The 13,650-nt window shown below is 41.1% G+C and overlaps 1 protein-coding gene across 2 annotated transcripts; it reads right to left on the reverse strand.

Moving 5' to 3' along the window:
• Window positions 1–4,026: 4,026 nt before the first annotated feature.
• LOC136444944 (uncharacterized) lies at window positions 4,027–11,586 on the reverse strand. Of its 2 annotated transcripts, XM_066442730.1 has the most exons (6): window positions 11,189–11,586; window positions 10,095–10,121; window positions 8,626–8,731; window positions 8,047–8,105; window positions 5,076–5,158; window positions 4,027–4,628 (listed from the first exon to the last, which is right to left on the reverse strand). In XM_066442730.1, exons 3-6 carry the CDS (start codon window positions 8,714–8,716, stop codon window positions 4,523–4,525), a joined length of 339 nt encoding a protein of 112 aa, XP_066298827.1. In that variant the 5' UTR covers window positions 8,717–8,731; window positions 10,095–10,121; window positions 11,189–11,586; the 3' UTR covers window positions 4,027–4,522. The 2 variants fall into 2 exon arrangements, with proteins under 2 accessions (XP_066298827.1, XP_066298826.1); XM_066442729.1 differs by lacking the exon at window positions 10,095–10,121 and having other exon boundaries at window positions 11,189–11,564.
• Window positions 11,587–13,650: the final 2,064 nt, after the last annotated feature.

Consider the following 13,650-nt stretch of genomic DNA (forward strand, 5'->3'; position numbering starts at 1 on the left):
TTGTGTCTTGCCCACCTCATATGCTTTGACATATGACAGAGGTACCAAGAGTTATTGTTTTGGGATCTCTGCCATCTACAATACACTCTGATGAACCATGTGAATTGTTGTGCTGCAGACTACATCGTCTTGATACGACCCACTACACACTGCGCCCTGCAGTCATCTTCACATGTCACTTTTCTTGCGCTCAGAATGTTGTAAGACAACTACGGTCAAGTAGGTCATCACTTCTCACGCCATACATCATATCACAGACAGCTATGATCATAGCACTGTCATAACTTGAATAAGGCCATATTGATTTGAATATATGGATAACATCCTCTAGGAACCCCAAAATTGATGCGAGCATGCGAATAAAAACAATGGCTTCATTATGAAATCTATGTTGTCAGGAAGGTTGAACAAGAGAATGGTAAACCTTTTTTTTGGTTTTGGAAATGATTTTGGCATTCTACGACATTAGTATCGTTTTCCAATATTTCTTTTGCAATTTACGACATATTTTTGCAGCTACTTTGTATACTTCGATCCATGATTAACAGTATGGCGGAAAAAAATTTCTATTTTTGGAATCGGACGAAAATTGATGCGCGCGTGGATGTCATCCATATAATCAAATCAACATGGCCTTATGTTTTGTAAAATTGCATAGCCTGGGTGCTATCCGATTACTACCGGGGCTTCTACGCTCGTTGCATACATGGCATGCATAAACGATAAAAGTGGTAAAACATTTAAATCATAGGTTTGATTGAAGGGAGGGCATAATGGGTTGCCTGTAGGCCTTTTGTATATATATAGATGTGCAGACAAATTTTCTACCCTGGTAACCATGTACACATCAGCAACTTTGGACAGCAATTAACATACCCGAGTTTTCATTGGTTTAAATGGTCCAACACGTGTCCGCTACTAGTTGTTCGTCAACTTTAGAACATATCTAGCCCTGACCCTTAGATCGACAGAACAAGCTCTGGCATCGATGCATTCACACTGACCCAGGAGTCTCCTGTACACGTACACAAAACGAGATAGCAGATTTTCGGTAAGTATATATATCATCTATATAGTGGTACAGTCAAACCTGTCGGCAGTAAACACTTAAGGGACTGAGAAAAAATAGTTGGTGAGGACAGGTGGGTGCTCGAGACAAGGCAACTTTTAACGCACGGAGGGCATTTTCTTTTAGGTCTTAGTTGTTATTTGAAGAATGGAAGTTTTAAAGGGTCAACAACGGCTGGAAAAAGTTGCATCATCAGTGTTTGAACGTCATTTATCTATAGTTAACGTTGAAGCTTTGAATGAGCGAAGGTTTAAAGGGACAACTACTGTTGAAAAAAATGCTGCATCATCAGTGTTTGAACTAGGTCACATGCTCTAAAGCGTGATTACAAGAAGAAAGTTGCAACGACGATATAATAGTCTTTCTTTTAGTTCAAACTCAGTTTCTTGTATGACCATCTACAACATATAACTTTCAGAGTAAGTTACAGAACTGAGTATTCTCAAAAGTTTCTCAAGTTTTCCCAGCTTAAGACGCTGAGTTATCTTTAAAACAGACTGGAACGCGCCCCCGGCAGTATCCACTCTGTGCAGACAAGTGACCTGTATATATATACATACTGTACTGGCATTCCAAAAGCCGGTGATCGACTTTACAGAAAAGATCATGTTGGGCGTGTGGAAAAAAAATCATCAAGAGTTCGTTCCCTTTTTATTGGCTTGAATTTGTACCTCCTTCGTTGCACTTGTCCATGCTGTAGCTAAAAAAGATCGATCCTTAATAGGTCGAGTAGTGTGGTACCCAATACTTCTTCATATTCAATACAAAAGTTACTCAAGCAACTGGATACATTTTGTAAACTGTCAGATGATGCTGTCTGAAACGCCAGACCCTTCAAAAACTTATCCAGTTGCTTGAGTAACTTTTGTATTCAGTATATCATTACCTGGATGTCTAACCTTCATATACGTACTTCTTCACATTATATCATCACATTATATGGAAATGCATATATACATATGCATACATGCAATGCATTTTACGACATGAACTAAAACGACGTGTTCCTCTTGTCTACAGAACACAGCCGTTGATTGGCTACTATCAGCGGGACCATGAGACCACTCCTGTTGCTGATGACGTCAGCTGTCCTCCTCACTCTGTCGTCTGCAGAGGTCACCGTTCCCTTTGAAGGTACATTGTACATGAACATTTTCACACATACGTCATTAAAAAGTAAAAGTAAGTTTTTCCAGGTGTGTTTCACGTGTACCCCGTCCCCAATGAGCAGAAGGTAGCCTTAGGCAGTTCTTGTGAACAAAGACTGACTCGACTTGTCTGTCACGAAACCATGTTAATGTTGCTGAATTGTCCACACCAGTGGAGAGAACAAACCTGTTCGTCATATTTGATAGAACGCTTAGTATATTATATAGAGGGGCTAATCATTAATCTCCAAGCAGATATATCGCGGTGGTAATGACAGTATCCAAAGGTCAATAAATAATATTGCTTTTGCCCTTTGGATACTGTCATTGCCAGCGATAGATCTGCTTGGAGATCTATTCATCATGACAGTTAACGCGCATATAGATCGCCATGTGCTAATGAATGAATGACGACCTTTATTGTTAATGTATGTGCATTCCCTTTCTTATAATCTAGCCGTGAAAGGACACTTTGAGGCGTCCAGGCTCGCTCTGAAGACATTAGTGATGAAGGAGTCCATTTTCTCCCACAGAGAGGGCCTGCAGCGCCAGACTGTCAAGAGAAAAGCCAGGGTGTGTTGTAGTTACATTTTTCTATTGTAATCTTTATTTTTCTGGCTTTGTCGAAATAAAATGTTAGAGGCAACCAAAGCAATATTAGGGACCAAAAAATGGAAATAAAAAAAATGCTGAAATCTTTATTGTAGTGACAATTACTAACACTGTCTAGCACATTTGCGTAATAACTTCATACTTTGAGCATTTTAAATCCGCGCGTGCAAAAACATGCCATACAATGATACACTAAGCTTAGTTTCGCGAGCCTTCAATGAGTTCTAACATTACAACGAAGTCATATTTTTTAATCGTGGACGTCACTATACATTGTACATACACTATACATACTATACACACAACATATCATGTTTAGAAATGACTAAATAAATTGACTTTCAAAATCCAGTTTTCGGGGCCTTATATTGTTTGGGTGACCTTTAATTGGCATGAACCTCTATCTAGTTACATACATGAAATTCAGCCATGATTTAGCTTCTTTGTTTTCTATGGTCTCATAGGAATCCGAGGAAAGCCCAAGATGTGTTTTCCGCGGAGCTGTCGTGTTCTGTGACACTGTCCTGCACAATGCTTGACGTCGGATCACCAGAGCACAGGCGGATAGCCCACCTAAAAAGACTAGTAGTATCGTGTAAGCCGAAGGAAGCTACAATCCGGGTGGTGCGCTGATCAGGTTGCTTATCGCATTTTGGCAGAATGTATACTTAATCTTTCTAAGAGTACTGGAGATTCTTTTTACACCTGAAGCTCTGATGAAGGTGTCTGACAGACATCGAAACGTTAGCAGGTGAGAATTACCGGTCGTGTAATAAGAATCTCCAGTACTCTATGTTCTATCAACCTGATGAAATTATTTTCGGGGTTAATCTTTCTAAGTTTTTATATCTCTAATCTAAACTGAATTTTGATTTTTATGCCCCCAACTGCCATTACAATCTGAAACAATCATATTGTGATAATGACTTGCGAAAGCAAGAGGAACAAGGTGTAGCAACAAAAAAAACGAATTCCCTAGGGAATGCGTTCGTGGATTTCATAGAATATTTTCATATCAATCGTGGTACTATACTAAAGGCTCCGCCCCTAAGGCATCGCCAAAAACAAGTTTTGCATATCGATCACTGGCATCAGGGCTTCTGTTGCTTCATCTTCGTTGAATGTGTATGAAATATGGAGATATTTGATAACTAAAGAGAACTGCTTCATGTAGACATCACTGACAACAAGGCCATGTCTTGAGAGGTACTTTTATTGTCTGGTGAGGCTTGACACATATAAGCCGTCTTGTGTGCATATATATAATATAATATAGCATTGTATGATCAAGAGAATGCCAAAATTCACCTTCTTTTCATAGTTCGTGCCGAAGTTTAGTCATAGTCACGTGGAGGTTGAACGTCTCATGCATTTGTGTCTTTATTATTGAAGGGTTTATTTACACCAGGATACTCTAGAGGACAGTCTGTAAAACTTAACTCTCGCCTCCTAGCAGACTGTTATGGTACAGCATGTGCCTGTTGTTACATTTACAACATACGCGTACAAAGACTCTTGCTGTAGTTCGTGTTGTAAGTTTCAGGGATGTTTATCGGAGGAAAGTATCAGCTATGGTGATTTATGTGGGACAAGACTTAACTGGGAAATTTGTCCTTCATGAGAATGTCGGACAATGACACTTTGGTACGCATGCGTAGAACGTCTACAGACAGTGGGTTACGTGGCCGGTCCTTCACTGGGTCGTCACGCATTTGGCAAGTAGGGAGTTTTCGGTGACGTCACACTCCCAGTCATCCGGCACGCACCAACCAGAGACGTCAATGCCGCGCTGCATAGGCCTGGGGAACACAGAGTATGGTCATTCAATCTAATCATTACAGCTTCTTGTCAGGTCTTCGTTACAGCCTGCTTCGCTTTGAGACACAAGGTAAAATCTTATTGAGACACATGTGTGTGTACGTGTATGTGTGGGTGTGCTTGCGGCCGTGTGTTTGTATGTATGTATGTGTGTGTGTCTGTGTGTTTGCGTACATGTCTGTTGTGTGTGTGTGTATACGTGTGTTTGTGTGTGGGTGCATGCGTGCGTGTGTGTGTGTGTGTGTGTGTGTGTGTGCATGTCACACTCTGTGACAAAAAATTGTCACCTACATCATTGTACACGAAGGTTTTCAAAAACGTACTTGGCTATACCGTAAAAAAACACCGAGGAAACTTTGTATTTGTTCAGAATATTTCTCGTAATCCACCTCCACCCCCCTTTTTGCTTGTGGACCAGCTGTACTTACGTCCATGTGCGGAGACACTTCTTGCTGCAGCAGGAACACTGGCAGAACTCGCACTTCTCCCAGCTGCTCACGCACATGTCTCCCTGTAGGGTCACACAGGCAGACATTCAATAGGCCATTCACAGTCACGTGATATCACGTGTCACTCACGTGACTTTGGTGTGATATAGCGTCCGCCATGTTAGGGGGTTAGAGGATAAAGACACGGTCAAATGCTTTGCACTATGAACTACCTAATAGTATGTAGCTAACATGAGCTATAGCTAGTGTGCTTCTGTACTCAAATAACAGAAACTAATTGAGCACACGACCTTGTCTTGGCTACATCTTTTACTAAACCATCCCCAAATTGTCAATCAATTTATAACATATCGATTCAGAATTTTGGTTTAAAACCTGGTTACTACAGTCTTCCCTTCAGTCACTGACGAAAGACAGCGGATGCTGTTTGAAACGTCTGACCGTTTCAAAATTTATCAGGTGCCTGAGTGACCTTGAGTAACTGTCATTTTTCGTATCTAATTACCCGGATGTCTAACCTTCATCAACGTGCTAATAGACAATGTATGAGTCATTCCTCAGCGGATAACTGTAAATCTGTTCCGGATGACTCATCGCAATCTACATCTCATTAACGGTTCACTGAGTTGTGACGTCACTTTGGCAAAGACACTGTACTGTTCGTGCAGTTAAACCATTCCACTCTAAAAGGGCGCTATTGCACATATACAACATGAACTTAAGTGCGCCGCGCTAGACCAGTTTAACAGTCTGAAGGGAACAGGGAGAGAATTCTGAGCGTGTCCTTCAGTTCAGAGCCAGTAATAGTGTCATAACCGATGTATGCAAGAGATCCCCTTGGTTGAAGCCCCCAAATTGCTGTACTGCAAATGAGGGTCCTTTGAGCTCGTGATGACAGCAGTTATATTTAATTTGTCCATAAAATGAACAACTGCAACAAATGACTTGGGAGTGTTTGGGAGTGAATGGTGTCTGAGCTGGTACTAGTATAGCTATGTGCTCTTTTTTTCTGATTCCTCTTCTACGGTTTAATCAATGATATAATCTCTTGTCATCAGATCGTCTTGCACAGCTTACTAGTTGCGATGCAGTATGGGCTTTTGTAGACAGGCTTCTCTTAAGTGTACCATCAGTACTTAACAACAAACTTCTTAGTACGATCGATGTAGTGTGGGCTGGGAAAAGGTTTACCTTAAGTATACACCATTAGTACTTAAGAAGAAACTTCTTACTGCGATGTAGTGTGGGTTGGGGAGAAAGGTTTACCATAAGTATACTATCAGAACTTAAGAAGGAACTTCTCACGAAGCTGAATGTCGATGATAAGCCATTCACAACTGGTGTATGCAATTTTCGGATGATTTGGATGGGAAGGTTTGTCGTTTTCATTAAAAACACCCACGGCCAGTGCGTATCGGTTTTATAGATAGCTGTATGAGATGTGTCAAGCTATGTTGGTGTCGAAAGTCATAACTGAAGCTTATCACACACTGCTCTCTTCGGTGGAATTGCTTCAGGTGCTTTGTGGAATCCATCGCATTGAGTACAATCGAGGCCTGCGACTTGTAGATAGAGGACAATCCATCCGTCATTGTACATGTGTCCTCACACAGGGCAGATCACATGTATGGAAATGTGTGATAAGGCTAACTACACCCCCGGTGCTTAACACATGTCGGCGCATTTGTATTGATGTTATAAACGGTGTTGAAAACAGTTGTAAGTAATGTTTGTGGGCGTTAGCGATAACCGGAATGATGTACAGTGCTTTGTAACTTGTGAATATCAAGCACAGTTTGATCTCAAAGTGGAAATTAGCCTATTAAAATGGGTGAACTCACGGTAGTTTGTCGTCTACTAAGATTGATGTTAGTAAAACATATCAAACAGTGTTGAAAACATTTGTAAGTAATGTTTGTGGGCGTCGGCGATAGCAGGAGTGACGCATAATATTTGTAACTGTGAACATTAAGCACAATTTGATTTGAGAGTGGAAATGAGCCTATTGAAATGGATGAACTCACGGCAGTTTGTCGTTTCCTGAGATTGATGTTAGTAAAACATATCAAACAGTGTTGAAAACAGTTGTAAGAAATGTTGGTGGGCGTTGGCGATAACCGGACTGACGCATAACACTTTGTAACGTGTAAACATTAATCACAGATTGATTTGAGAGCGGAAATTAACCGGGTGAACTCACAGCAGTTTTTCTTTGCATAACGTTACGTGTAATCAATTTTGCCGTTTATACATGCCATGAACATTCTTTTCTCGTTTTTTTTACTCACGTCCTCTGTTCTATTCCAAAGATTTGAAGTTGCTTTCGCCGTAGGCAGAAGGTTATATTTTTGGGTGGGCGTTGTGGAGTGACTGTGGTTTGCACAATCATGTTTTGTGCCAGCTATTTCGGAAGTCAATTAGATCAGAGATCATAAAAACAGTAAAGAATGACTGCGCTGATCGGCTTTTGTTCAATTTACTAGTCTGTTCTGATCCTTCCGCCAAATCCATGCAATGTACCCATCAAAAGCCCCATTACTTCTGCACAGGAATCCTGGCATTTAAACATGACATGATATAAACGAAGATCATGACGATAAGATTGATTTACTCGAGCTCATGAAAGCTTCGACTAGCTGATAAACGTGGTACAAATCAAGGGATTGGATCCGCAAGTCTCCACACAAAAAGCAGAGGCTCATGAAGTGTAAAGCTAGTATCTCACTAGACTGCACCAACTAACTAGGAAATTAGTGCTAGGAAATTGCGCTAGCTTTGCGAATTCGCGTCGATACAAATGCAAATTCATCGAAAAGAGATTCCGCTGCTAATACATGTGCGCTATCGTGCGAATTGTGCATTTTTGTGCCATTTTGCAAATACCTGGCGCAATTTGGCGCAGTCCAGTGAGATACCTGCTTCACAAAAAAGCACTCTAAAGCCACCTTACCCCTCTCCTGTTCCTGAACCAGTAGTACTGGGGGGACGACATCCGGGAAATCATGGACGCTGTACAACACAGAAACATTTCATAGTGAAGTCAGAAATAAAAGCAGAGATTTTATTCAATATGTGTGTCTTATCAGAAAGAAGCTAATTTGGCTCAAACGGATGAAATCTCTATAGACTCTATTTGACATTGACATATGGAGGAAGGTGCAAGAGATACGTCATTTTACATTGATAAATATACAATGGTTACAGATGAAACAGGTCTGACTAACGACTAGTTCTACCATCTCTGACCTGTACTTCCCGCTACTCCCACAATCCTGACCTTTGCGGTCATCTTCCTACTCACGTCCTGTCGCTCTTCTGACAGTGCATTCAAATAACTACGAACACACACCAACCCAAACGAACGAACGAACAAACACACACACACACACGTCAAAAACTCCGTACACGAAGTCAACAAACCTTGTTTTGTCACTTACTTGCATGAAGACACGAAGGATAAGATAGGAAATTGATTATGTGATATTTCCACGAACATAAAGTGCATGCTATAGATATGAAAATATCGTACCGTCTTGTCCCCAGCGCCAACGCTTTTGTTCTTCGTCCATCGCCATGGCGACGAGAACCACGCCCAGAAACACAAGGACAACCAGCTTCATCTTCTCTTTCTGCTCCTGAAAAGTAAGAAAGTCACAAGGCTTTAATTTCTTGTTTAAGTAACAATTTTGTATTTTCGAACAGAACGCCACCTGTTTTGGTTGGCAACATGATCAAACTCTGACCAGGTCAATGCAACTTTATTGCGCGACAATTGTAACTGGTACAATCTATGTCAACTTACGCACATGACAATTGAACTATTGCTAATAGGTAACAAGTGTAAACATGACTTGCACACCTAATCTTTGATCCAGCCTACAGCCTTCGTCATGTAAGAATGACCCCACCATGTTTGGCAATGTCGTCGTTTCTTTACGTCTCAATGCCTGAAAGATCTGTTCATGTAGTGATTTTTAAAGAGCACATGTCAGCTATTTCCCTTTGCTGGAATGGCGGATTCTTGGATCAATGCATGTGTCCCTAGTGTATTGATTCATGATACGTCACTAATATTTAATTTCCGCTTTCTAGAACACCCCGTGAAGTTCACTGAGGGGTAATTAGAAAAAGATAGTGGCTTTCTTGGCAAGCTCCTAGAATCGAAAGTGAGGAAGATTTGTCCCACGTAATAACCATGGCGGGTGCCTTTAAGCTTTGAATTCTCTCGTGGCGGCGTCAAACTAATTGCAACATGAATGAAACGTTAATTGTGCGTGAAGTGGTTCAAATTAGCATGGTAATTACCATGTAAACCAGTGTTACGGCTGGAGTGGGGAATTCGATATTGTCGATTTCAACCGTTAAACAAATATAACGTTACCATGTTTATATACCGGTACACGTTATGTAGAGTGGTATTTGTTTTATCGTATTGATTATGACATTGTCGACGCAATACCTTGTATATACTATTATGGACATCTTATACGATATTTCCGCAAAGTAAAACGTTTTATCAAGTAGGCTAAATCCTTGGTTTTATCATGTAAACTACAGGACATTGTCGATACAAATGAACATAATTTGCTACATTGTATATTCTATCATAAAGGTCTTAAGCTATATTTTGGCACACAAAGTCAAGTGCTCTGTATGACATTGTCGACAAAAACGACAATATTTTTTCTACATTGCAAATTCTACCATAAAATTTCTATACGATATTTCCGCACACAAAGTCAAGTGCCCTGTATGACATTGTCGACACAAATGACCATATTTTTTTTACATTGTATATAGGTTTTATGCGATATTTCCACACCCAAGGTAAAGCGTTTCATAATGTCAACTACCGTCGAAGAGAACTTCCATTCGAAATGTAAATTCTATTTTATCATAACCGACTTTATACAGCACTCAACGAAAATGCCGTTGGCTTTGTAGCGTTTGAAAAGGAAGGTCGCATTGGTATGAACTCTGCGAGGTATACTCAGAAACAATTTTCCAGGACGGCGCTTCTGTATGCTTAAGTTAAAACAGGAGGGATCATGACATTAGGAGTAAGTGCATTCACTGATCCTATATCATAAAAACTGGCGTTTTGCATAATTCGCCGGACGTGGATGTTTTTAGGTCAAAGATAATGTTGTGTTTCCTGCTAGCCGACAAACCTCTGCAAAAAACTACCGACTGTAGCCTTTTTCTTTAGGTCGACCGCTGACATAACATTTGCAATCTGACATCTGGGGGATGAAATTCAAAACAGACTTCTTGAATTTCACACCCCGTTAACAGATGAGGGCTTTGAAGAGCGTTTATGTAAGAATGTGTAGTAGATATTGTACTTCATAACTACTGCAGAATTGATATAATTGTGCTTGTACAATGCATATCTGTAAAATCACAATATGATGTTGAAAATACAAGTGTCCTGATCACGCATTTCATCTTATATCGTTAAATTGTATTTCTCTTATCACTTGGGCCGAAATCTACCGATCCAATTTTTTTCAGGATCGAAATCGGAAGAACACAATATTAGATTTAAACAAAAAATTCCTTAGGAACACTCATTTCAAAACTGTATATAAAAAATAGACCTTTTTTAAATTTTCTTTGAATTCACTACACGACCTTAATGTCAAACACGCGTCGCTAAGCTGTAACATCTGCTAAACGATTCAGCTAATAACTTTCATTTTATGTATTGCCACAATAAAATCAAGAGCGATTTCTCGGTAATTACAATGTTGTGGTATGGAAATGACTACAAAAATGAATCCGTTGTCAGAATCACAGAAAGCGAAGATATTCTATAGCTGTAAATGTACCTGTTGTATTATAGAATCAAAGGTGCACTCTTAAGGTCCAAGCAAAGTATCGCGATAACCGCCTTTGTAGCCTTCGTATATGGTTAGTTGATATTATTCGAATATTCTCAATGCATAGACTTTGAATGGCATCCCCTCCATAAGATAGGAAGAGAGTATTTTATTCCTATGTTTGTGCTTAACCTTCCTTTAAATACATTTTCACCACATCGTCACAGTCGTCTCCAGTTTTAAGTCTGTGAAAGAAAGAAAAATACTCACCGGTGTCGCAAATGACTCCTTCGAGGAAAATTCTGCGCGTCTTCTGCGTCTCAAGTCGCCGACTGAAGTGACCGCGGTACTGAATAACCCTCCTTCAAATCCTCGCCAACCTTTTCCAGCCGTCGCCAATCTCGTTTACTGTCGATGCATGTCATGAATCCTGACCGAAATGCATCATATTCCCCCCGGCGGGCGCCTTGTGCGCGGAGATAGGGTTCACTCAGCAATACTCCGCGGGCTGGAAAATGATGTGTCAACTTACCATGAGTCACGAGGGCCAGCGGGGTGCCATTGTTAAAGTCCGTATCAACCCGAACAGGTGGAAGGAAAGCTCCAGCTCGGTAATCAGCCCGTGTGTTGTAGCAGGGATGCCCTTTAATACCACCAACGCAACGACTATGTAAGCCGGGGCTTCGTGTGGTGTGGGAACGCGAATGTGAAATAAGTGGAAGGTTTTCAGCAAGGAGAATAATGTTTCAATTTTTAATGCATTAAGTTTGATATTCTTCTTGACAATGGGGGTTGCATGTAGAACAGAAATGTGACATGCTCGGTGAGCAGCACAGGTTTATCGCGGGCATTTATTTCAATTCTGATAAACTGTCAAAAGCAATTATCGTGTGAGAGATGTCAGTGACACGAAAGTTATAACTTGCACGTTTGTTTTACATTTGGGACACTAGAGAAAAGATACAGATTTCCTGGTCTCCAAAACACATATGTCGTGACAGAAAATGGCCGTATATGATGAGTTACTAAGTGTTGGGGAATCATCATCTAGGAAAATGGTAGTGAAATACTGCAAACGCCTTCGTGGTAGGAAGAAAATTTAAAATTCGCGGTGGTTACTAGTTCGCTGTTGTACCAAGGAGGTAGGCGGGCAAAAGACAGTCAAGCATTTTCGGGGTGGTTTTAAATTCGCAGTGTAGAGGTTATCACAAAAACAACAAACATGAACTGACACTGCGAAAATTGCAACATTCACAGTAATCGTTTTGCAGTTGGCAATAAAAGAACAATTCATAGGCTAGAATCTTCAACTTTACAACAGGACGGCAATATGTTTAGTCAAGTTGAAAACCAATTTGAGATCAATTTCAAATCACCTTCGTCAGCAAGTCAGAAAAATCCGTTACACCCACTCGGCTCTCCATTGGTGCGTGCGTCATACGTCACGTGACCCACATCTTCACGGTTATTTTCTTACAGCGTGCGTAATTTGACCTTCACGAAGAGCCTCTTCACGGTCAGAATCAATGCGCGAAACTGTCATTCAATAGTCTGTTATTGCTTCTTCAACGGCTTTCAGCTTACTAGTAATGCCGTCGCTTTTGCGTGGCTTCTTCAAAGGGATCCATGCTGAGATGTAGTTCTTAAGGCTTACAGCAACGGTGTCTTCGAAGTGGCCTTCAAGTGGTTTCGTTGAGCTCTTGACGATGATTGAATTCGTGTGCCGAATTTTGAGGCATGAGATTGTCAAAAGGAAGGCACACTCGGGCTGTTTGCAGTGAAGGGGAGTCAGTTTTCATGCACGTCAATTTTGTCGGCAAATTGGTGAGAAATAGTCCTGTCTATGAGAAGTGGTGGTAAATATGAGCCTTGGGGCGAGTGTTATGGATCATCATTTGTGGTAGATACGAACACACTGAAGCGTCACGTAGAGAGTTTGGGGGGACTGTGAAACGCCTTTCCTGCCGTATCCGCTAGAAGTTCTTGCCGTACCCGGTAATTCTTGTCGTATCCGAACGTTTGCCTTGACATCGGCTGTATAAGACTGTGTGCCTTTGCCGTCGTGCGATGTTCGCCATTGGATGCGGTACAATTAAGGGACAGAGTACGGCAAGATTTACCGGGTACGTCAAGAATTTCTAGCGGGTACCGCAAGAATAACCGGGTACAAGAGAGGAGTTTCAAGTATGGGGATGCGTCGTGGATTTCTTTTGTGAGGGGGGGGGGGCGGTCTTAAGCAATGCTTTCAAAGAAGCGACCATCGACCGGGGTCTACGACAATCCTTTCCGTCACAAGACCCTCGTGCGACACATCCACGACTGTCTCCCAAAATGCCCTGTCATATGACGAATGTGACCGGGCTGGGAAGAAGTCGACGTGGCTCAATCGATAACCGTTTCGGAAAGGACGTAACATGGTGAATAATTGAAGGGACCTGAATCTGTTTTCATCACACAGAAGACTCCCTCCAGGCATCCTAAAGCCGGGATTCTGCTCCGTCAAGTATGCAAATACCACGACCCTGGCGGTAACTGTAAAGAATACAAATAGTGACTACTTTGCAGGCTTTCGTGGAGCGAGCACTGAAAGTACATGTAACGTTAGGGATTGCAATTTTGATTGGCTTGTTTGTGTTCGCTCTTGTTGTTCACGTTTGAAGATTGTTGTTTTTAAATTTTACTTTCAGGAATAAACTATAAGAGAAATTGTAAATCTGACGGAAGTTTAGCGA

This window comes from Branchiostoma lanceolatum, chromosome 11 (assembly GCF_035083965.1).
Source record: "Branchiostoma lanceolatum isolate klBraLanc5 chromosome 11, klBraLanc5.hap2, whole genome shotgun sequence".
NCBI lineage: Eukaryota > Metazoa > Chordata > Leptocardii > Amphioxiformes > Branchiostomatidae > Branchiostoma > Branchiostoma lanceolatum.